Raw genomic sequence first — 23,628 nt, forward strand, 5'->3', positions numbered from 1 at the left:
TCAACAGAGAATAATATCCCGTTGTGTAAATGCACCACATTTTTATTATGCATTCATCAGGCTGAGTCCCTCCTCACTCCACCTATCTGGTGTACACAAATTTGGCACACATTTCTACAGAGACTGTCTAAGGCACATCCCTGCTGCCCACTCCTCAGAGCTTCACCTCACTGGCTTCACTGGCTTTTTTAACTTACAGGGGAGTAAGAAACCCATACTTCCAAAAGAAGCACTGTTTCTCTTCTCATGTCACAGGGGACACACAGCTGCCTGTGTTGGCAGCCACAGCATCCTCCAGCAGGATGAACTCTGTAGCTACCTCACAAACCCCAGAAATGCAGTTTCTGATCATAGAAAAATCCTTGGGATGTAGAATACACTTTATTTCAAAATTGTCAATGCACTTATGGATAAGGTCACTTAGGTCGCAGGCAAACCATGGAGAAAGAATAAAAGACTGACAGGAACACCTTATCCTCAGGGAGAGGAGAACCGGCCACAGAACAGAATAGCATTGGTCTTAACATGCTGAATGAAGAAAAGGAAGGGGTGGTCAGCACAGAAAAAGGGGGTGTCCCTGACGGACCTCTTTGTCTTGTTGGCATGTGTAGCAGCCGCAGCCTCTGTGCCCTCCTCATTGACCTCCACAAAGGACTTATGCACAACCTTGGACAGAGACAAGCCTTGCTTGGAAGATATTCCAGAAAAGTCAGCTCTACTCTCAAAGGCATCAGTCATGCCCAACTTGCATAGGAAGTCCTTCATGTCATAATTCTCCTCCAGTTTAAACCGTGGGAGGAAAACCTCCACCTTTTGTTCTTGCATCTTGTCCAGCCTTGTCCACTCTATGAATTTCTCATAAATTATTTCCTTTTCCACCTAGAAGAGAGTTGAAGACTTTAGGACAATGTTGTCACACGGGGCACTTGAGACGATGGGGAGGCTCTACACTGCCCAGGATGTGTGGCTTTAAGTTAATACAGTAGCTGGGAGAGGTAGGGTTCAGCTCAGTGGTGAGTGTTTATCAAGCAGACTCCAGGTTCTGGGTTCTACCCCTGCCTCACAAACAAATGGAAAATAAAAACAGGAACATGGGAGCCTGGGAGAGCTGCCCCTGCAGAAACACAAATGCCACTCTTTCTCCTTCACAGCTCCATCAAGGTCTCGTGATCATTACCGTGCTCAGTTCAGTGTGCTCGTCTGGAAGCATGATGATCATGTTCAGCTCGTTGCCAGCATAGGGAAGCAACAGAATCTTGGTGAATATCTCCCCAATATAGGTCGTTTTGAAGGAAGACTTCTTAAACATCATTTGCACAGGTTTCTCCTCATTCTGTAAAGGAGAGACAAATATTAAGTTGAAAGGAGACACAAGTAACACATCGGGCCATATTCAATCAAGGAGGTCACTGCAACTAGGAATACTTGCTTTTTTTATTATATTATAAATGTATGAGTGTTCAGCCTGAACGTATGTATGTGTACCACCTGCCTACATGCATTTGGTGCCTGCATATTTCAGAAGAGGGTGTCAAATCCCCCTGGAACTGGAGTTATGGATGCTTATGAGACACCAGTAGGTACTGAATTCAAACTCTGGTCCTGTTTCTAATTGTGGAGCCATTTCTCCAGCCTTAGGAGCATTTTCTTAAACTGACTTCTGTGGTATGTCATCAGCCTCTGAAATGCTTGCTTAGCCCTTACACGCCCCCAAAAGTCCCTTCTTCAAGGCTTGGTCCTCAGGTGAGCTAGATTGAGAGTTGGTTGAATTCTGTTTGAGACGGAGTCTCACTATACATAGCTACAGCTCTACTTGGGCAGTTTGGCCTTGAAGTCAGTGAGCTACCCACTTCGGCCTCCCAAGTATTGTGATTAAAGGTATGCACAACCATGCCTGGCATAGGAGTAGAATCTCCTAAGAGGTGGGGGCCAGAGGCAGGTGTTTATGTCATTCGGATGTGCTTTGAAAAGGACTGTGGGATCCTGAACTTTTTCCTTTCTATCACTTCCTGGCCTTGGCATGAGCCATTTTACTCCAGCACCTGCTGCTAGAATCCCATTCCAGCACCTTCAAAATAGGCCCCAAAACAATGGGTTCATCTCATCACAGACTTTAACATCTAACACTGAGTCAAATAAACCCTGTCTCATACTGAGGTGGCCAGGTCCATAGTGTAGTGTCAGATAGCTGGCTGACTCAATCTCTAAACACCTGTGATGTCCTGGGCCAACATTCTTTTCTCTTGGAGTTTCATTCCTTCTCATGATTCTGAACATGATTCCCAAATTCACTGTTCTAGCCAGGACTTTTCCCTGAACTCAGAAATGATGTATTTTGTACTCTATTTGACTCCTACACTTTGGTATTCCCTTGTACATCTGCTCTACCTATAATTCTTTTTGGTCCTGGTTGACAGTGATGTCCTTCCTCCAGTTGCCAAAACCAACTTGAGTTCACGACTTCTGTCATTCTCTCATACCCTGCATTTGACTCGTGATCAAACTGTATTGCCTGTCCCTTTGAAATAGAACCAAAACCTGACTTTATTTTTAAACCTCCACCTGAATAAGCATACAGTGGGATACACTGATGTCCTCTTTGTCACTGATCCCAGCACAGCGGCCATAGGTCCTAGTACAGTGCAAGTGACACCACACCTCATAAGGTCTGGTTACTGATCCAGAATGTGATGTAATTAATTTGTCAGCCTAGTAGTATATGCACTGAGACAGGGACAGGGGTGGACACAATAGATATGGTTCCAAAAAAAAAAAAACTACTAGACCACCAGCAAATAGCATACTCCAACCAGGAGGTTGAATGTAGAGTCTATCCCATATAAACATCTTTTGTGTGATTGACTGTAAGCAAAAATCTGTACTTCTACCATCAAACCAAAACCGAATTTCACACACTGCTTAGGTGTTTACTGAGCACCGACCATAAGTCAGGCATTCATTAGACAGTTGTCTGCCCTCTGCTGTTTTTCCAGCAGGGTGAGAATGGTTATTTTCCCACTGCAATGTTTTGTGGCACCCAGCTGGAGTTGTGTCCTCTGAAGGAGGGAGAAGACACGAGACAGCACTTCTAGAAAGAAAAGACTGTGCACCACTGAGGGGAATCTCCAGGAATGCGCTGCATTCAGGGCCACGAGGAGCCTGAGACAGCACAGCTGGAGTTCAGACCTTCCTATCTCCAAAGTCACATGATAGGCTGTTTCAAGTATACTGCAGCCCCAGCAGCTGCCAGGGACACCATGACCAGTGACAGGAGTAGGGCCATGCAGACTGCAGGCACCAGTGACAACATGCAGAAGGGAAGGGGAAGAGAAAGGCCTCAGAGATGAGAGAGGGAGCTCTAGCTGCAGAGCTGCCCAGAGACATGAGGGGCATGGGCTACATGAAGCAGCCTCCTTGTGTTTCAGAAGCCAATGTGAACGGGGGACCTTGTCCAGGAGTCTCCTCAGTTACTGCTCTGTGTTTACCTTGGAGACTTTGAAAGGCATCTCCCGGGTGTTCCCTTTGTCAAACTGTTTCTCCCAGTTTCCTTTAAAGTAGATGGCATTTACAAGGACCAGCAGAGTGTCCGAATCCACCGCACCTGGAGATAGCAACTCTTGGATTTTATCTGAAAGAAAGAATTTTTAAAAAAAAAAAAAAAAAAGGAATTAAAAACACATGGTAGTTGGTTGAGAATGACTTCCATAGGCTCATATATTTGAATGCTTGTTGCCCAGTTAATGGAATTATTTGGAAAGGATTAGAAGGTTTGGCCTTGTTGGGGAAGGTATGTTGTTTTCAGATTTCAAAAGCTCACAGCAGGCCCAGTCTCTCTCTGCCTGCTGCCTGTGGATCAGGATGTAGCTGCCACTGTTCCAGCACCATGCCTGCCTGTTCCCTGCAGTGAGGACCATAAACTAACTCTTCTAAAACTATAAGCAAACCAATTTGATGTTTTCTTTTATAAGGATTGCCTTAGTCATGGTGTCTCTTCACAGCAACAGAACAATGGCAAAGACAAGACCCAATCAGCTAACAGCGTTGGCTGACACATGCAAAGGGCTGATAGGCAAAAGGCTCCACCTCCTGTTCTGGTCAGGAGCATGGATAAAAGATTTCACTCTCTCTCAAAATAGAAGGCCATTTGTACCTAAAGCAACAACCCTGGCATCAACAAGACACCATTTTTGTTTTTGACGATTTGTTTTTAATTAATGTTTTATTCATATGTATCTATGTGTGTGTGCATGTGTGTGTCCACATGCATGCTGATGTCCATAGAAGCCCCATGTGTTAGATCCTCTGGAACTGAAATTATAGGAAGTTAGTGTAGATGCTGGGAACCGATCCAGCTCCTCTGCAAAGCAGTCTGTGTTCTTAACTGCTGAGCCATCTCTCCAGCATCAAAGTCAAACTCTTTTAAAAACGTTTTAGGGAGAAGAAAAATAAGCCCAAAATGTTCTGGTAAGAAATACTTTATCGCTGAAATAATGACCTAAAGTTAATGCTGAGCACGCTGTTGGAATTTAAAAGCAACATTTGAACTAGAAAGACACAATTGGTGCCTACAACTTTAGGACAGAAAAGTTAGACTGTTTAAAAAAAAGACTGGTTACAAATTCAAATTTTAAAAATATTTGAAGTAATAAATATACTTGTCTTGATAAGAACATTAAAGAATGCACATTGGAAATGAATGGAAACTTGTCAAAACGTATTGGCTTAAAAATAAATTGTCAATACGTATTAGCTTAAAAATAAATTGAAAGTAGAATAGCAGATATAAAATGAACTTTATGCCAGGCACTGGAGGTGCATGCCTTTAATCCCAGCGATTGTTGCGCAGAGGCAGGCAGTACTCAGTGAGTTCAAGGCCAGTCTGGTCTACAAAGCAAGTTGCAGGACAGCCAGGACTGTTACAGAGAAACCTTGTCTGAAAAAATAAATAGAAAGATAGATAGATAGATAGATAGATAGATAGATAGATAGATAGATAGATAGATAGACAGACAGATAGATAGATAAAGGATCTTGTAAATATAAAGCAGTGTACAACCACAGGTAATTGGGGGTTTGTCCCAGCAACTACAGCCATGCTAGATAACTACTGAAGGGGAGCATCATTCCTACAGAAGAAAGAGCTGCAGACCTAGAATGAAAGCATTCTGTATTCTTTGGGAAAAAATAAAAAACAGAGGGAGGGACAGTAGGAGGAAGGAACCAAGGATAGGAGAGAGAGCCGGTTGGGAGGTTTTCGAAGAGGTGTGTCAAATATTGGGAGACATCATAGAGACACTGTTAAAACAAAGATGAAGTGACATACCATTTAATCCCACTACTAGGAGCCAGGTTGAGTTTGAAGCCAGCCCAGTCTATACAGTAGGCTGTAAGTCACCAGTGTTACAGAGTGAGCCACTCTGTCTTTAAAAAAATAAAGGAACAGGAAAAAGCTATGCAAAGTGTTAGACTGATCTTATTGCCTAACTGTGGGCCAGTGGGAAAAACTGCCAACAGGTACAGCTTTCTAAATAAGCAACAGCCAAAACATCATTCAAACTCCAACACAGGATGAACCCAAGGTGCTCATGGCAGTAATTCCCATCTTGCTTCACACCGTTTCACTGTGGCCTTGGTGTTGAGCACCCACAAGCACTTTGTACTGTGCATGACATTGTGTTATCCTTTAAAATGCAATGCCATCAAACACTGCATAAAATATCTTAGCTCATTTTCAAGATTATTAGGAATGCAGTGTTTGTGATCTACACACAAAGTTTTCTGCCCTTATGGAGACAGAATGGCTTCCTCGTGAAAAATAGATTTTCACTATTTTTGTACTCTCATTTTCAGCATGTAATAATCAAATTATTACATCTTTGGAGAGATGACGAGGTAACTAAAGGGTTAAACGTTCATATAGCACCCACGTCAGGTGACTCACGACTGCCTGTAACTCCAGTTTCAGAGGATCTGGCACTCACTGGCCTTGAAAGCACCTGCAGGCACTGGGTGCACATAAATGCATACAAACATATGCACATACATATAAAGACTATTTATAAGTTTGAATTTATCATATCTTTGCATTGTATTGTGTTAGATAAACTCTTATACCTCATAAGTATGCAATTTTGGCTCCATCTTTATGACAAAAAATATATATCACAAACTACTTTAAAACATATTTCTATAGATTTATTATATAAACGTATACCAGTTTTATACACTGCATAGGGTCATATAAAAATTTCTTAGGCAAAAAGGAGTAGTGACAGGTAGTTTAAGAGCTCCCATTTAGAAGCTGGACATGGTGGTGCACACCTCTAATCCCAGTATCTATGACATGGAGACAAGCAGATCCCTGAGTTCAAGGCCAGCCTGGTCTACAGAGTGAGTTTCAGGAAGCTAGGGCTACATGGAGAAAAATCCCTGTCTCAAAGGAAAAACAAAACAAAAGAAACAAACAAAAAAAAGAGTTCTGATTTGTGATTTAGGGTTGAAGATGCAAATCGAGTACTTTGCCTAGCATATGCAAGATCTAGGTTTCAGTTCCCAGGCATGGCAAAAAGAAGTCCTGATTTAAAGACCAAAGGCCATCATTGTTTACATTTGAAGCTCTTGTGAAGGCATGAACAACATAATTGTCAACAATAGACTACAAAGCCAGGAATGATGATGCATTCCTTTAATCTTAGCAATGGAAATGCAGAGTGGATCTCTGAGTTTGAAGCCAGCTTGGTCTACACAGTGAGTTTCAGCCAAGACTACACAGTGAGACCGTGTCTCAAATAAACAAACAAACAAATAAAAAAATAGGCTAAACACAGATAGATGGCCTGGCAGGTAAAGGTGATTGCTAACAACGCTAACGAACTGAGTAGAATCCATAGGACCCAGAAGTAGAAAGAGAAAACCAACTCCTATGAGTTGTCCTGACTGCAGGTGCGCACAGATATACACACTCAACAAACAAACAATCAAATACACCATTTTCAAAAGTAGGCTAACTACTTAACAGGGAATGGGGTGTAGTTCAGGGGCAGAGGTTCTGCCCAGCAAGCTCAGGGCCCTGGATTCAAGTCCTAGCTCTGTAAACAAACAGAAAAGAACAACTCTGTGTTCACCTTCTGTCTTTTTGGCGACCCAGGTGTTGATGTGCTGTCGGGACTGCTCTGTATCACCCTTAAAGTCCAGCTCTTCCAACTCTGCTTCGTAGAACTTGCGGCAGGAATCTTTAAAAGACTGAGACAGAGCAACATGATTACACAGTCACTAACAGCATCAGCACCAACAGCCTCCATCCTTGAAGCACAAAAGCAGAAAAGCAAATTTTTATGATGTACAGATGTGACTTGCAAATGAATACGTGGAAGGAGTATAAAATCCAGCCTTCCTGCATCCAGCCTTCTTTAACCACAGTTTATTAATGAGGTAAGATGGTGGTTGGTGGACTGAGAACCACTGAAAAGCATGATGAACAGCTGGATCCTTGTAGCTGAGGCTCAAGGACGTAACTGGGAAGATGCTCCATGCAGGACTTATACGACTGTCACTCTCATGTTCCACCACATGGGAGGAGTGAGGCTTAACCACAAATAAGCTATGCTGTCTCTGCACTGTGCACAGGCGGGACCTTCTACCGAAGTTTTCCATGCTAACAGGAATACAGAAGTGCATCATTTGAAATAGAGTCACCTAAAGCCGCAGAACACCAGGGAATGGCCGTGGAAGCTACGAAACTGCATATTTCATTTTAATTTATTTTACTTCATGATATGGAATTTGAACAGCTATGTGACCATGGTCACCATCTCAGGAAGGTCATTTTCAGGGAGTGAGCAATTCACAAAAACACAATGCATGCTGGGATGGGGTTCAGTGGTACAGCACAGAGATGGAGGACCAGCCTGGAAAGCACCAGGTCTTAAAGGGAACTAAACACCAGAAAAAGAAGACAAGCAGAAGCTCAAGCCATTTGCTGATATATTCTGTAAAATGACAATGACATTGATGACCACCCACATTCTGCCATGTTGGTGCAACAGAAAACTCCATACAGTGTAAATGGGCTGAAACTCCCACTATGCTGACAGTGTATATGATATGTATATTGAGATATCTCAACATTTATTTGAAATAACTCATTTCTTGGCTACATATTTAATTCCTCTTTGAGAGAACCATTTATTTTTCATTTGTGTATTTATGTGTGTATACATAAATTTATGTACAGATGTGTATGTCTGGATATGAACACATGTGTGTGCAAGTGTTTGTGAAGTCTCAGTTAGAAAGTGACTTGAAGTATCTTTCTTAAGAGCTCTGCACCTTATTTTTTGACAGCCTCTCACTGAACCTGGAGCTCTGAATGCAGCTGGCCAGGCTGCCCAGTGCCCCCCAGGAATCCACCCCTCTCTTTATCTCCGTGTACTAAGGTAACAGACAGGAAACTTCAGGTTGAGTTTTTATGTGGGTGCTGAGGAGCTGAACTCGGGTCTTCGTGCTTTCATACCAGTCATTTTGTTTACCAAAAGAGTTATCTCTCCAGGCCCTGAGGAAACAGAATTATGATACAGGATTTCAACACCACAGTCTGGGTAGCAGCTGTGTGGCCTTAGGAGAGCTAGTCTCTCTACATCTCCTCAACCACTGTAAATGAGAAGACAGCAGTGGGTACACCTCAAGGGTCGCCGTTAGATCTGGAGAGATTATTTTATTACTTAAATTATTATTATATATATTTTTATGTGGATAAGTATTATGTCTACAACTATATAAGTGTACCGTGGGTTCCTGTGTCTGCAAAGCCAGAAAAGGCTTCTGATTCTTCAGAACTGTGAGCTGTCATGTGGATCCTAGAAGTGTACCTTGAGTTCCATTCAGGAGTTTTCAGGTTTCAAATTTCTTTGGATTTAAGTGTGCTCAACTTGAGCTTGTGCCCAAAAAAAAAAGAAAAGAAAAGAAAAAAAAAGGGGGGAAAAAAAGAAAAAGAAAATGTTCCACTCTCAAGACCAAAATATAAAAGATTAAGGTTGTACAAGCCTCTGACAGGCATAGAAATGAAAACACTGCTGGGATCTCTAGCTATTTGGGATAGCAACAATAATAATGAAACAGAGTTATTCTACACTGAGACTAAAGAAGGAAAAAAAGGACATAAATAAGACAGGTAAGAGAATTCTCACCAAATAAATATCTGTATGTGCAGAACACATACATCACCCTATATAAAAAGCTATTATTTGTGAAGGGGCAGACAGAGAGGTTGGCTCCAGCTGCGGCAGTCTGAACAAGAACAATATACGCAGTGTGGTTTCAAAGCATGTAAACAAACACAGAACCACATTAGTGGCGAGGTAGTAGGATGAATCCTTAGCCTCTGAGGACCTGCGTACCACATGATACTTACTGCTAGAAGGTCACAAGTCTTCTCTCCAAAGAGCCTGTTGGCTGTTTTGAGCAAGTACTGTGTGCCAGTCTTGTTCACTTCGGTGAGAAGTGACTGGAAGCCCTGGTGGACATCTCCACCTCCATTGCCGCTGCATTTATCCAAAGACAGTGCCTGAAATCAACAGATGAAAACACAGCTTCAGCAGGTCCAGTTATAGGGAATGAGTCAACACTAAACCGATCCTCAAAATCTTATAGATCCTTCCTGTCACTCAAAGAGCCACCCAAATCAAAGATGAAAGTACCTAGACTGTTCCCTCCCCAGGGTCCTCCCCTGTACCCTGTCAGCCCTGGTCTGAGCAGAAACGGCCCTTCATAAGCTCTTCCTGTCCACTAACTGTGCTCTGGCTTCAAGCATGGCTACCATCCAGACCTCCTAAAACTCAAGTGCAGCCAGTTCTGACCTCAGATCACACTGTGTCCTCCCTGCTCTAGAGTTTGGGCTGGCTCCAGCACTGTCTGCCCAACAGAACGTAGGAGAGTGTCCCTGTTCCACGCCCGGGTTTAAAAGGCCTGGAAGCTGCCACATTTGTGCTCTTGTTTCCAGGCATCATGGTGGAAGGAACCCAAGCCATCCTGCAGGAGGCCACCTGGGAATACCCTGGAGTAACTGCACCACGGACAGCAGCTTGAAAGAGAAGCAAGATCCCAGCCAACAGTGAGCACCTCGGTGCCAGACCTTAGATACAATTCCATAGACCTTTGAAGTCTCTGAAAATGCTATGCAAATGACTTCAGCTGCTCCCATAGGAAACAGGTAAACTGCCTACAGTGGTTGTAATAGCTTGGAATTAAAAAAGAAGAAGAGAGTGTAAACTGAAGGCAAGTTTTTATGTCTTAATCTCTTCAGGCAGGAGGCAGACTGAGAAAGCCACAAACACAGTTTGTCTTGTAAAAACAAAGGGTGTTACAAAGAACTAATCCAGAATGCAAAGTCATAGCCGAAGGTAGTCTCCTCCTCTAATGTCGGGAAAACCTATCTCTGCAGTTCAGACACCTCTGTAGCTAAAGCACTCAGTCCAAGAAGAGCCCTAATGGACATGTCCCTGGTCTTCCAGTAAAGGCTGACCCCATTCGAGTATTCCTTACCTGTGAAAAAGCTAAGATTCATTAGGACCAGAGAGAAGACAGTGGGCATCACAGAGGACCCTGGCACCACCCTTTGGTGTTTTACTCAAGCTAACCCTCACTTACATACTGTGAGCACCGAGGAATCAGTGATAGGGCCCTAACAGGTTAGGATGCGTCCTTCCTCTCAAGTCTCCAACCATAGCCCTCTGCCATTTTATTACATTTGTTCCTCAAAATGGATTTTTTTCTTAAGACTGAAAATGTGGGGGACCAGCTCAACTGACACTCCATGGTATTTAGCTGCTGTGAAACGTGTGCTGCCTACCTGAATCATCTGGCTTGCAGTGTTTCCCTTTGCCCCCATGAAGACCATGGCCAGGGCTGAGGAGATGCTCATGGGTGAGAAAAACACATTTTTTGAGCTGTCTTCACCTAGGATTTTCAAAAGGTTTAAGGCAAAGGTGCCATTTGCTTCCTGAAGAGAATCCATGATAGCGAGCCTGGAATGAGGAATTAAAATCAGTATCACATAAATACGGGCTGATGTGCAGGCTGCTTCTTCACCCTCACTCACACAGAGATGCTGGGGCTCAGTGAACAAAGGGGAAATCTCCACCTGGAAAGTAAAAGAATGTGCAGAAAGTGATACAGCCCTGCTGGGCCAACTCGGGTCAGTGCCTGACCCACCAGCCAGGGCGTCCACAAGTGCAGCAGTGCAGCCTGGAAGCAGTGCAGCTCTAGAAGCAGGGCCTGGCAGCTCTGACATCATCCGCACGCAGCTGTCAAATTCCTTTTCCCCAGTTAGACAGTACAACAGTTCTATGATTTCCCATCAGTTCCCCTGATGCTGAGAGCTCAGAGCATCGGAAAGGGAAGTAACAGGCTACAGGAAAGAGAAGGTACCCAGTTTTAGTGATGAGCACAGCTTTACAGCTAGAGATGTAGTCAGCTGATCAAAGAACCCAAAGACACCCAGGTTCCAAATCCTGCAACCTTGAAAGATTTTAAACCCAGTAAGAGACTTTGCAGTAAGGATTATGAATCTTAAAATGAAATACCATATTTAATAATTTAATAATTTAATAATAATTTAATAATTGAAATAATTCAAATAGTGACTAAATATAACCATATGCAGCCTTATAAAAGAGGGGTGTTAATTGGAAGACAGGCAAGAAAAAATTAACTTAGAGAAATGTTTTCTCTAGATCAAAGGACTGTGGCCAGCCAGGATACCTGCAATCATAGCCTTGGGGAAGGTATGGAAGAATGCTCTCTATTTCAAAACTGGTTGGGATGCAAATGGAGAGGAAGAGTGGATTGAGTGAGGATATCAGGACAAGAGATTTTAATTGAGAATAGTAAAGGAACACAAAGTGTCCTGACAGTGTAACAATCCAAGGCACAGTAAAGAGACCATATCGAACCCCCAGAGACCAAAACATGTCCAGGTAAATTTGACCGCATGACCAGGCTTCCTTTAGAGGTTCCCTGGGATTGAATTAAAAGTCAGGGAGCATCCTCTCCCTGCAGAAACAAGACTAAGGCTGCCTAGTTCAAGGTCATCCTGTAATCCTACTGAGACCTAGCACCAGGCACTTACTCGTATTGTGTTCAAGTATGTGTATCTAGCTAAAATCACTTTGGGCTTCAATCCCACCTTCATGTGGATTTGCAAGACCCCTTCCAAATTCCAGGTTCCCTCCTTCCATGCAATCTCTCTGCAATATTATTACTTGAGTTTTTCTCTATGTGAGTTGCAAATTGTACCAAGTAATTTGGTTCTCATCCAATATCCTTCAGGCCTTCTAAACTACTGCATTTGAGCTTGAACTTTAATATTGAATGCCCCTAAGAGTGTAAACACTGCTGAATTCTTTTGTGCCTTTTAAGTCATCTTGTTAAGCTCATTTACATTTATTCATGGACTCAAGTCTTTTTATTTAAAAAAAAAATCCAATTAACTGGTATTTTTCTCTTCTTGTTACACAAACTCTCCTCGTGTGGCTAGTGAGGATCTCTTTGTGTTGATTACTTGACCCTGAGTTGTTGGTCTCAACATCCTGGCTTTACAGCAATAAAAGGACATTATGCTGAACTCAGTCCTCCAAACCAAGGGAGGGCAGAGTATGGATGCTCTCCTAGCTTCTTTCAGGAGAGGATTTGTGAAGTACTAACTCTGAATGCTTGAAGAACAGGTTGAGTATTGGTCCTGTGATTTAAGACACAGTGAGAGGTTGGGCTGGGGAAATGACTCAGTGGATGCCTGTCATACAAGTAAGAGAATTTGAGTTGGAAGCCTTGGCAACCCTGTAAGGGCACGCAAGATGACACATATGTACAGTTCCAATCCTGTAAGATGGGAGGTGGAGACAGAAGAACATCTGGAAGCTCACAGCTTAGAAGCCTAACAAGCACAGTGGCAAACTATGAGACCTTATCCCAAGAAAGGCGTGGACCCCATCTGAGGTTGGTCTCTTACTTCCACATGGAACAAAAACACATGTGTGTCAACTCCCACTCAATATAAGTGTACGTACATGTATGCACGTGTGTGTGTGTGCGCATGCACACACACTCAACAAAAAGAAACTCCAGCTGCTTTGGCAGGGTAAGGTAAACTAGTTAACAAGATGGGAAAGATACTTCTGCCCTTAAGACCCCCATATGCCGCAGGTTAAATTAGATCACTATTGCAAGTTCTCACGGACTCAACACTTCTGAGATTCAATGGCACTTGGAGGCATTCATATCCACAGTCAAAACAGTCAAGCATTCTACTCTTCTTTCATTATATGGATGTTTCATATCAAGTAGTATTTATTGATCACGTGAATGACAGGACTCTTAGACCCTTGCTTTGTGAATACTATATAGCTCATACCTATTCACATATATCATCTGCTCTGGGCCCAAACACATTCTTGTTTTGCTATTTATTTCCTTATTTTGATGCAACACATTGTACAACTTCTTTCTAAGGAAGAATACAGCTATTCTGGTTTCTTCAACATCTGAAAATTTATTATTCTTCCATGCCACTGAGTTTGACAGGGTCTATAAAAGTTACATGTGACTTTGCATCCAGTTCTTTCAGCTATGGCACCACTACTTCCCAGCTACCAGTTTTGCTGTTTGAGGGCGTGATAATATACCAACCTCATATCCTCAGATCCCCTTTCCAATCTCAACTCTGAAAGCTTATGAACTTATTCTTATTTTTGATATTCAGAAACATCCACTTTTGTGTCCCTCTCTGAGCTCGACTCATGCATTTTGCTGGGCTCTTGGGGACCCTTTCAAACTATCACATGAAGAGAATTTCCCCTTCACTCCGGAGAATTTTGAATGTACTGCTCATTTCTCAGAGACTGACTCTGTGCTCTCTCTTCTGCATTACCCATCTGTCAGACACTAAACTCTTGAACTGACCTCATCCAGGACCTCCCTAACATGTGCTGCTGTGATAAAACACCCCAACAAAAAGCAACTTCAGCGAGGGTTGCCATTGGCTCAGAGCTCCTCATACCTCCAGAGGTCAGGGGGAGATGAATGTCTGTGCATCTAGTTTTCTACATTTTGTGCAGCCCGGAAAGTGGTGCTGCCCTAAGTACAGTCATTCCTTGACATCAGTTGGTATCTGAAGATGCCAAAATCCTCAAGTGCTCAATTTACATACGTAAAATAATATTTGACCTAACCAATGTACATGCTGCTATGTACTTTAAATGAACTGGTGATGAGTGAATACCCAACACAATGTAAACACTAGATAAATGGTCCTGTTACCATACACTGTACAGTTTAGAAAGCAAGAAAGGGAAGAGGGTCTGAATATGTCTATACAGCTCAGGCTGGCCTCAAACTCTTATCCCCCTGCCTCAGCCTCCTGAGTGCTGGCTGGAATTACAGGTGTGCAGCAACACGGTTCAGTTCTCCGACATGTTTTCTGTCACATTTTGATTTCTATTTGTTATTTCATGCTGACTTCATCTGAAATTCATGTATGGCAATAGTAGGTATAGGAAGCCAAATAAACTTGGTGTATTTGAGCCAAGAGTGACCCAAATGCACCCACTCTGTATGATGACACCAGTTATAATAGTGCATACAATCACTTAGGGCAGCCATGAAACACTGGGACACTCCCCATGTACACTGATAACAGTGATAACATGTGCCCCAGCACTGTGAAGTTAGTCCCTGATCACACAATTTCCAAAGGTTACTTGGCACATCAAATTCCACACCCAAGTCCTAAACTACTGGAGGAAGGAAACGGGCAGCCTCCGGAAGAGTCCTATTACAAGCAATCGCCTCCCAAGTAAGCCAGAAAATATTAAGTGCCAAGCCTCACCCAGCTTTCCCTCCCATCCAGCTTCCCAACACCACATGAATGTTAGATTCCCATCCTTCTGACTCTCAAAACAAATCTAAGTAGTAAGGGGAAGAGCAGACCTGTGGTTCAGTGGCAGAGTAATTGCTCAGCAAAGCAAGGCGCTGGGTCCATCAACAAAAGGTGAGGAAGGGAGGAAAAACCTAACTCACATGCCAATTTCATTTGGCACAGAAACTGCAACCAAACTTTGCTCATGTCCTTCCTCCTAGCCCTACAGACATCAAATTTCTCAACGATTCACCTGGCGTGAAATTAATGGAAAATAATTCAAAGATCTGGAATGGTTTCTCATAAGTATTTGTGTTTTAAGGCCTTGCTCTACTGAGGATTTGTCAGGACTTCCCAGCACAGCTGGGGCCTCGCCACTGGGAGACCCAGGCACACTGGAAAGGAAAGAGGAGTCTAAGCACCCAGTCTTTGGCCTCTCTCCAAACACCACCCACATTCACATCCCAGATCCCAAGACCTGTCACAGTGAGTCAACAGCCTGCATCTCCGATGCCTCCAGGATCACTCGTGACCGAAAACATGAGTGGTCACCTGTAGCCTAGGACCCCAGCACATCAGCCGGGCCGGCTCCGAGTTGCCTCCATTCTGTGCCAACCTCTTTCTCTAAGGACGCTGGAGGATCTGGGAGGGCAGCCACAGTACCAACCGGCAAAAACCAGAAGGCATCACCAGCCAGCCACCTAAGCCGCTGAGCAGCACAGGGAACCCAAGCTGGGACCTTGCCACATGCTGCACCCGCCAGCGTCCCCAGACCTCGCGTCCTCAGTGTCTAAGGTCCCCAGAGCCCCGTGCCAGGGCTCGTCCACATCTAGCCCACATCTAGGCCATAGCAGAGCATACCTGGACTCTGTTTCCTGGTTAGAAGCAAGCAGAGTAGAAATGAGGAGGCTCTGGCTGCTCCACTTGCCTCAAATACCCGAGGGGAGGGGAAGCAGGCTGAGGCTGGAGGCTGGGCCACACCCCTTAGCCAAGAGAAGGACCAGGGAAGCTACAGATGCCCCACAACCTAGCCCATCCTCTGGCTCCTGGCCAGCTGCCACTGATCTTTCTGGTACTTTCCTGAGGCTTTGGCTAACTCTCGGCTATAGGAATGCAGTAATGTTATTAAACTCAGGCTGGAATCTCTGGGTGGTTTCCTACAGCCTGTTTACTGTGCCCTTCAGACCATTTGTCAGCCTTAGCGACACCAGAAGTATACCAGCATTTTGTGGATGGACATAAATGTGACAGAGCAGGACAGACGTTTAACGTGAGGGGGAAAAGACTTTACTGGGGTGAAGGCAGAGTGCCTGTCCTGCAGGCACAGAAACAGAGGGAGAAGAGGTCAGTGCCCGTGTCCCAAGACCCCACTACTCCATTCTGGAAAAGTCAGAGTTGGAAGCGCTGATATTTCACATAGATGAGAAAGAAAGCCCTGTCTGCCATCTTGCATTCCTTCAATGAAACAGCCTGAGCTGGAGGGGAGAATGCTGGTCGGGTTTTAAACCTTTTAAGAAAGGTCAGCTCTAAAACATCAGATTCTTTGCTGTCTCCTTTGCCCTGACCCTAAACCTAGGGTTCCCACCAATGACCATGTTCACACTTACAGTGGCTATTTCTGTGGGGGCTGTCCTAATTTATAGACTGTTATCCAGCGACCTTGGCCACTCTACCTAGAATATGTTGGTAGAAAACTAGGGAGCGAGGGAGAGAGCTGGAGGCTGTTGGACGGCAGGAGCGGAGCAATGCCTAAATCAAAGGAACTTGTTTCTTCAAGCTCTTCAGGCGGTGATTCTGACAGCGAGGTTGAAAAAAAAGTTAAAGAGGAAAAAGCAAGTGGTTCCAGAAAAGCCTGTGAAGAAGCAAAAGCCCGGTGAGACGTCTAGAGCGCTGGCATCTTCCAAGCAGAGTAGCAGCAGCAGGGATGATAACGTGTTTCAGATTGGGAAGATGAGATGCGTCAGTGTTCGGGACTTTAAAGGAAAAATTCTAATTGATATTAGAGAATACTGGATGGATTCAGAAGGCGAAATGAAACCAGGGAGAAAAGGTATTTCTTTAAACATGGAGCAATGGAGCCAGCTGAAGGAACAGATTTCTGACATAGACGATGCAGTAAGAAAGCTGTAAAATCTGAGCCATATCAAACTGTACTGTTGTTGTTGTTTTAATCTGTCTCTTTACATTGGCTTTTGCTTTCTAAATGCTGTTTTCCAAGCTGTTGTATATTTGGATTGCAGAACAATTTGTAAGGTGAATACTTTTTTTTTAAATGTGCATTATTAAAATGTTCTGAGTGAAACTAAATGTCAACTTTATTAAAGAGGATTGCTTTGTGCCCCACTACCTAGTGTAAAATAAAGCCAGATCATTACAAAAAAAAAAAAAAAAAACTAGGAGGCCACCCCGCCGTAAAGTTTTATCTTTGAAGTACTGAAGAAGCAAAGAAATTCTCAGAACATCTTACTCTCCCTCCTCAGCCCATCCGTCATTTATTTCACTCTGGTTTTGAGGGGTTTTTTTTCTTTGCTTGTTTCTGATTTTAGATAATTGTGTGTGTATACTGTGTCTAATATGGGTTCGTGTACATGATCTCAGTGCCTTCAAAGGCAAGAAGACAGCGTAATAACCCCTGGAACTGGAGTTGTGAACTGGGAACTGGACTCTGATCCTCTGGAAGAGCAGCATCTGCTTTTCGCCCTTAGATATCTCTCCAGCCCCTCCACTCCAGGTTTTTATTCCAATTTATCCTTCCAGCATGTCCTATGCAAAAATACTGTGTGTGTATATACGATGAATGTGGATATATTAAAATTCTACATATAACTGTAATTTTCCCTTTCCTAAAAAGATTAGCATTCTGTGATCAATAATTCTGGATGTGTGTGTGCATATTCTGGGTATATGTGTATGTGTGTGCGTGTGCTGGGTATATGTGTGTATGTGTGTACGTATATGTATGTGGGTGCTGGGTATGTGTGAGTGTGTATGTATGTGTATGTGTTGAATGTTATATAGCTCCCTCTATGTAGGCCCATATTTCATACAAGATATTTGCAGCCAGGTTCTCTAGCCATGCTTAGTTTCCAAGGGCAGCTGCAATCCTGCCAGACCACTGGTAGACACTAAGAAAGGCTCAGGATATATGGCTCCTTCTCTTTTGTTAATAGGTCGATGACCTGGGGAGAGGTGTGGATTCCAAGCTGGTGACTAAGTTGCAGGTGTGATGGTGCTCCTGGGTCCCCAAAAGAGAATATTAATGAGTTTCCACCTTGGTTTACCTGGGAAAATAAAAGATGTTTGAATAATAAACGCAGGTAGATCATCAGGAATGAATGAAGCCTGAAATGCCCTTCCGATATTGCTGTGTGAACTGTGCCTCATTATTTCTCGTGCCTCCATACCGGTCGAGTTAGGGAAAAATAGCCTGTATATTGGGGCTTCAGGCCCCGACACGTCCATATGAAACAGAGATCTTCCTTATTCTTTTCCCCAGCTATACAGTATTCCTTTGTGTGCATGTGGATTGATTCCTATGATTTTAGGTTTTTAAATATGCTACATGTAGTGGGGGCAGGAGTACATGCACCTGAAGCCAGCAGAAGCCTTTGGTTCCACTCGCAGCCTCCTTACCGTACCATGGTTCTGGCTATCTGTTTACTTCACTGACAAGTCTGTGGGTCAAGGAGTTCTGTAGGTCACCACAGCAGCTCTGCTTTGAGACGCCCAGTAGTCATGTCACAGCAGAGAATACCTCCACGACGCCTGGAGGATGGGCTCTCATTAGTAAACTCCCTGAAGGAAATGTTCCCAGATCCTCCCAGAAAGATCCCTCAACACGAGGTTGCTCAATGCACGTTTGTCACATTTTATGGAGTGGATTCCTCTGGACTTATAATGAGAGACATGGTGACAGTCAAACGGAGCCAGTTTAGAAGTACACAGCAGTGAACTCCTCCAATGGGTAAGTAATGCTGTGCTAACGTGACCGAGGCCTGGGATTCAGTTGTCTACTGTGTCCACATTGGGCATCACTAGAGATGACATTAAGATCAGTCTTCCCTCTCTTTAGCTAATTCCTGAGGGGCAGGAGTGGGTGGGTTATGGGAATCTTTCTACCCCATCCCCTCCCACCAATACCTGGACCCAGAGCTTCTGTATGCTAAACCCACACTCTGTTGCTGATCTCCCTCTCCCACCCAGCTCCCTATGCTAGTAAATTTCCATAAACCCTGGCAAAGCACTCTCTAGAGCTTGATAGAGAATAGAAAGGTTGGTTTCCCATCACTCACTGCTCTTCTGTGTTTTCTCCTCTTTCCCCTCTTCTCTTCCTCATTTAATGAGCTGCTAACTGTGCTTATCTCTGATGGAGAGCCTCAACCCTGTGGACCCTGGTCGGTGCAGGAAAAGGAAAAAAAAAAAAAAAAGAACAAGCAGGAGGTATCCGTGACTTGTCATTGGGGCTTCTCAGAACCTAAGCCTCCACCTGTAGGTAGAGCCCTGACAGTTGTACTAGAAACACGTAAGTAGCATCGGTGCAGGTGGGCATGGATAAATGAAGGCAACATCACTGTGAGAAGATGGAGAACAGCAGGAGACAAGGGAGGGTTTCCTTCTGTCTGCAGATGAGCACACAGACATTGTTCCACCCTAGTCGGTGATGCACTGCTGTCTAATATCTCGAAAATTACTGGAAAAATAAAGACGGTCAAGATAAAGGCTGATTCCAGGAAAGGTCTTTTCTCTCTGTCACAGCAGACTGGTGTCTGCAGTTGTGACTATTCAGTTCCCCTTATTTGGTAATATATGCGACTTCGCTTTCCAAGCTTCCATGTTCAGGGACAGGGACAGCTTGTCCTTCAGAATATGGTGCACAATTAAAGCAAACAAAGCCTTACCCTGGTGGCTACACAGTTGTCTGAAATTCCAGTCAGACGCTGGAAGTTGAACATAGCAATGATGCATAAAGAAACGGTCTCTCCAAGGCAACAACAGGATAGCAAAGGAGTCCAGTGAGGGCCCAGTATCAAAGGAGTAGAAGAAACCAGAAGCCTCGAACCATACCAATGACATTATTGCAATGAGCAATAATATGGACTAAGTGAGAAATATATGGACTAAGGAGTATACTGTGTGATTCACTGGACCACACTACAGCTTCTATTTCAAGATATTTTTCATTTGTTTTCTTTTGTTTGTTTGTTTGGTTTGGTTTGGTTTTGGGTTTTGTTCTAGGTTTTGGTTGTTTGGTTTTACTTTTAGATTTTGTTTTGGGGGAGGTTGCAACGACAGAGGGCAGAAGTGAGGAGATGGGGAGATAAGTGGGATCGGGATGCATGATGTGAAATCCACAAAGAAACAATAAAAGCTAAAGGGAAACAGTGTGTCTTGAATGGAGAGAAGGGGCACTGGAGAGATGTCTCCGTGGGTACAACATGAGGAACCAAGCACATCCCAGCATACTTTAAAAAACTAGGTGAGACTGTGAGCATGCCTGTTGCTGCCTGAACTGTGTGGGAAAGAGGCAGGAGGATGAAAGGGACTCACTGACTGTCAGCATAGCGGGACACCCCATGATCTCCTCTACTTTCATACACAGAAACACATACACGACACCGACTGTAGATACTTGTATATGCATTACGTCCATATACCACACTCACACAAATAGGGAGAAAGGAGAGAGACAGAAAGACAGAGAGATTTACCAGGAATGTTCATGAGTAGCAAATACAGTTTACTTTACTCATGCATTTTGGATTTTTTTCAACCAAGTATAATTTCCTGTGTTATGTTTCCAGTGTGGTATCTTCCTAGGTATCCAACTCAAGGCCTTTTACAGGCTAAGCATGCTCTCGGGCCACTTAGCTCTATCCCCAGCAAGTGCTGTGGTCTACATATGAAGACAAACCCCTTATAAAGTGTGGGGTACAGCAGACAGACACAAACACATGCAAAATGCATACTGACATCCAAGTGCAGTTTGCTGAACACATTCCAGAACACTTCCAGAACAGCAACCAGGAAGTCCTTCTTTTATGTTGCAGCCTCGGCAAAGAAGGAAATCATCTTCTCAGCGGTTATGCTTTGTCCTGCACATTTTGTAACATTCGGTAACACTCCTGTTCTCTGTGTGAAATATTCAGATTTACAGAGATTGACTAACTGATGGGATGTGAACATCACTTATAGCTGGAAGTCAGTGGTGGAGGTGGATTTGTACTGACTTAGCAATACTTCCTGGAAATCGGAGCACAGTGAGTGGAACCCTAAGTGTCTAGTCAGCTGGAACCTCAGAGAAGTAGAAACCTATGGATGGACTAAGCCACCCACGATTGTCAACTGCTTGGTTAACCCCGTTGGATTAAATGGGTAATCGCCATATAACTATAGCACAAAACCAAGACTGTTCCCAGGGTAGACTTCCTGAGTGTAAGGTTTCAGTAAAAACAAAATTGCGCCTGTGTAGGTATCCATCTTCACTATGGCATTTCCCAAGAACAGCAGACATGTTATTTGAATAGCATATAGCAAAACCTTATCACCACGTTGTATTACTTTCAATCTCTTCAGGTCAAGTGACCCAACAGTTTCACCAAGGAACAACCACTAACAGTCACTTCTAGTGACTCACCTATGAAGCACGCTAGGTTATACAACACTTCTAAAAGACATAGGTCAGGCATGTAGCAGAGAATTTACAGGACCATAAATTACGAACAAAATGTTTTTGCTTTACTTCAGTGGAAGCCAAACAGGATGCCAATTTTATAAAGATCTTGATCACAGAAGACATGGAGTATAATCACAAAAGATTTGATTCTATTAAGGTTCATAGAGTCAAACAGTCCAGAAATAGAGAGAGGAGAAAATGAAAGGTTTAATGTAGCACAAAGTCAATGTGTTGAAAGGTAGATAACTATCTAGAAACCATTTATATAAAATCTCTTAGAAGAATGTTGCCTCGGGTTCAAGCTGGTGGTCCAGAATAGTTTCTTAGTGTTGAGAGTAGAACACAGTTTTGCAATGTCTTTCCAAGTGTCTAATCCCAGGCCTTAGGGCTCTGGGTCCTGAGACCTGTGAATTTAAGGTGTGGCTACATACCGGTTTGTTTCAAGGTCTGTATGTCTAGCTATTGTCAAAGACAGTACTGTCTCTATTTTAAACAATTAACCACCATTCAATTTAGACTTTTCCCTGACCTAATGGATTATATTAGAGATAGATTCAGTCACAAATGAATGGAGAGTACAGAAAGAAAAGAAAAGACATGTTCCTAAATTGTAAAGAAGGAAGAAAACCTAAAATGGTGACCCATGCTGTAATCTCAGGCATGAGCATGAAGCAGGAAAGTGTCAGGAGCTTGAAGCAAGTCTTGTCTGTATAATGAGTTCTAGACCACTTTAGGTTAACCTGAATTGGAATGTAAAACCTACAGAGAGAGAGAGAGACACCCACCCACACACACACACCCACACACACACACACACAAACACACACTCTTCGTGTTTGAATTCAGACTTTGGTTAGAAACCAGATGTGATGGGAAGGAAGGGGTTACATGAATCACCAGGAGTCACCACCCTTTTGAGACTCTCTGCTGGGTGTTACCAGGATGCCTAAACGAGACTGCAGCCAGAACTTGAGGTTAGCTCTTTCTCATCCTGTCCAGAGGCACCAATGTTCTTGCTCTGAAACAAACCTGCTTTGAGACAAAAGCAATCTTACTCTGAGGCTCGAAGAGCTCGGTGTATACATCCATCCCAGGACAGAATTCTCAGTGTGATACACAGGTCATGGTTGTAGCAGGGTAGCAGTTGTCTCAGTTACTCTCAAGGAATTGAGCGCCACCGTTGTTTCCTTCTTTTCCTTTTGTCCATCCACCTACTCTGTACCAGCATTGAACCGGAAGCCTAGCCCCTGCCAGGCAAACTGCTGTACCACTGAGCTGTACCCTCAATGCTTCTTACTCTCTTTGTTTTTACTTTGAGAATGGGTCTCACCAAGATGCCTGGTTGACCTACAGATCTGTCTGCATTCCAGGAAGGCCTTAATTTTGGATATCCTTGCCTCCCAAGTCCCTGGGATTGCAGGCTTGAATCACCACCTCATTATTGCTGACAACAAGTCACTAAGCTTGAGATCAAGCAGGCGTCAGATGAATGACAAATGGCCTCAGAGCACTGAAAACTCTGCCCCAAATCAACCACGCTAACATCACTATTTTCTGAATATCATTCCATGAAGAGCCGTGAAGATTGGGTGACAGTGACAGCCCACTATCACACCAACTACTCTGCAGTTACTTTTCTTTGACTTAAGCCAGTATAACTCTTTATCCCCCTCAAATATCCTAAACCACGATTCTTGGAGAGGCACATTTCAAACTGGGGCCACCTGTGCGTGCTCAGCTCTTTGGGAATCAACTTGCACGCAAACTTCTCAATGATCAGTTTCTGGATGCCCTGGTTCCCTGACATTCTTCTGTGTCTCTTTCTCCACAGCAAAAGAAACTTGTCTTCTTATCCACCCCAGGATCGAAAGGTGATCTGTTTCAAGACGTAAATGAGGAGGCAGCTGAGCAGGTATCCACCAGGCCAAGGCAGAGTGCTGCTGTCCAGTAGCCTGTCCCCAAGATCCCAGATCATTGGAAAAAAAAAAAAACAAAAAAAAACTATGCAGCCTGCATGTGGAGATCCAGGACAGTGCTCCCAGGAGAC

General features: G+C 43.7%; 2 protein-coding genes and 1 pseudogene across 2 annotated transcripts in view; 1 reads left to right on the forward strand and 2 right to left on the reverse strand.

Annotated features, from left to right (window-relative positions):
- LOC146892025 (serpin B6-like) overlaps window positions 1–15,892 on the reverse strand; it is a 50,994-nt gene extending 35,102 nt beyond the window's left edge. The window contains exon 1 of the mRNA XM_087896514.1: window positions 15,770–15,892. The gene's annotated coding sequence lies outside the window, so the exon portion shown is untranslated. The remainder of the gene's footprint in view (window positions 1–15,769) is intronic.
- LOC125397773 (serpin B6-like) lies at window positions 369–15,890 on the reverse strand. Its single transcript, XM_087896513.1, has 7 exons — window positions 15,770–15,890; window positions 10,847–11,021; window positions 9,410–9,562; window positions 7,125–7,242; window positions 3,486–3,628; window positions 1,178–1,333; window positions 369–879 (listed from the first exon to the last, which is right to left on the reverse strand). The coding sequence occupies exons 2-7, from the start codon at window positions 11,009–11,011 to the stop codon at window positions 478–480; spliced, it is 1,137 nt and encodes a 378-aa protein (XP_087752639.1). The 5' UTR covers window positions 11,012–11,021; window positions 15,770–15,890; the 3' UTR covers window positions 369–477.
- Window positions 15,893–16,608: 716 nt separating the features above from the next.
- LOC125397794 (activated RNA polymerase II transcriptional coactivator p15 pseudogene) lies at window positions 16,609–17,295 on the forward strand (annotated as a pseudogene).
- Window positions 17,296–23,628: the final 6,333 nt, after the last annotated feature.

The sequence above is a fragment of the Myodes glareolus genome, chromosome 14, assembly GCF_982192425.1.
Source record: "Myodes glareolus chromosome 14, mMyoGla1.1, whole genome shotgun sequence".
Lineage (NCBI taxonomy): Eukaryota > Metazoa > Chordata > Mammalia > Rodentia > Cricetidae > Myodes > Myodes glareolus.

Bases quoted from the DNA above. Each gene is read 5' to 3' on its own strand.
- LOC125397773 (XM_087896513.1), bottom strand. From the start codon at position 11,011: ATGGATTCTCTTCAGGAAGCAAATGGCACCTTTGCCTTAAACCTTTTG. The intron at 9,563-10,846 runs GTAGGCAGCACA...TGTTGATTTCAG, and splicing joins CTGCAAGCCAGATGATTCAG to GCACTGTCTTTGGATAAATG. The intron at 3,629-7,124 runs GTGAACACAGAG...TCTTTCTTTCAG, and splicing joins GGTCGCCAAAAAGACAGAAG to ATAAAATCCAAGAGTTGCTA.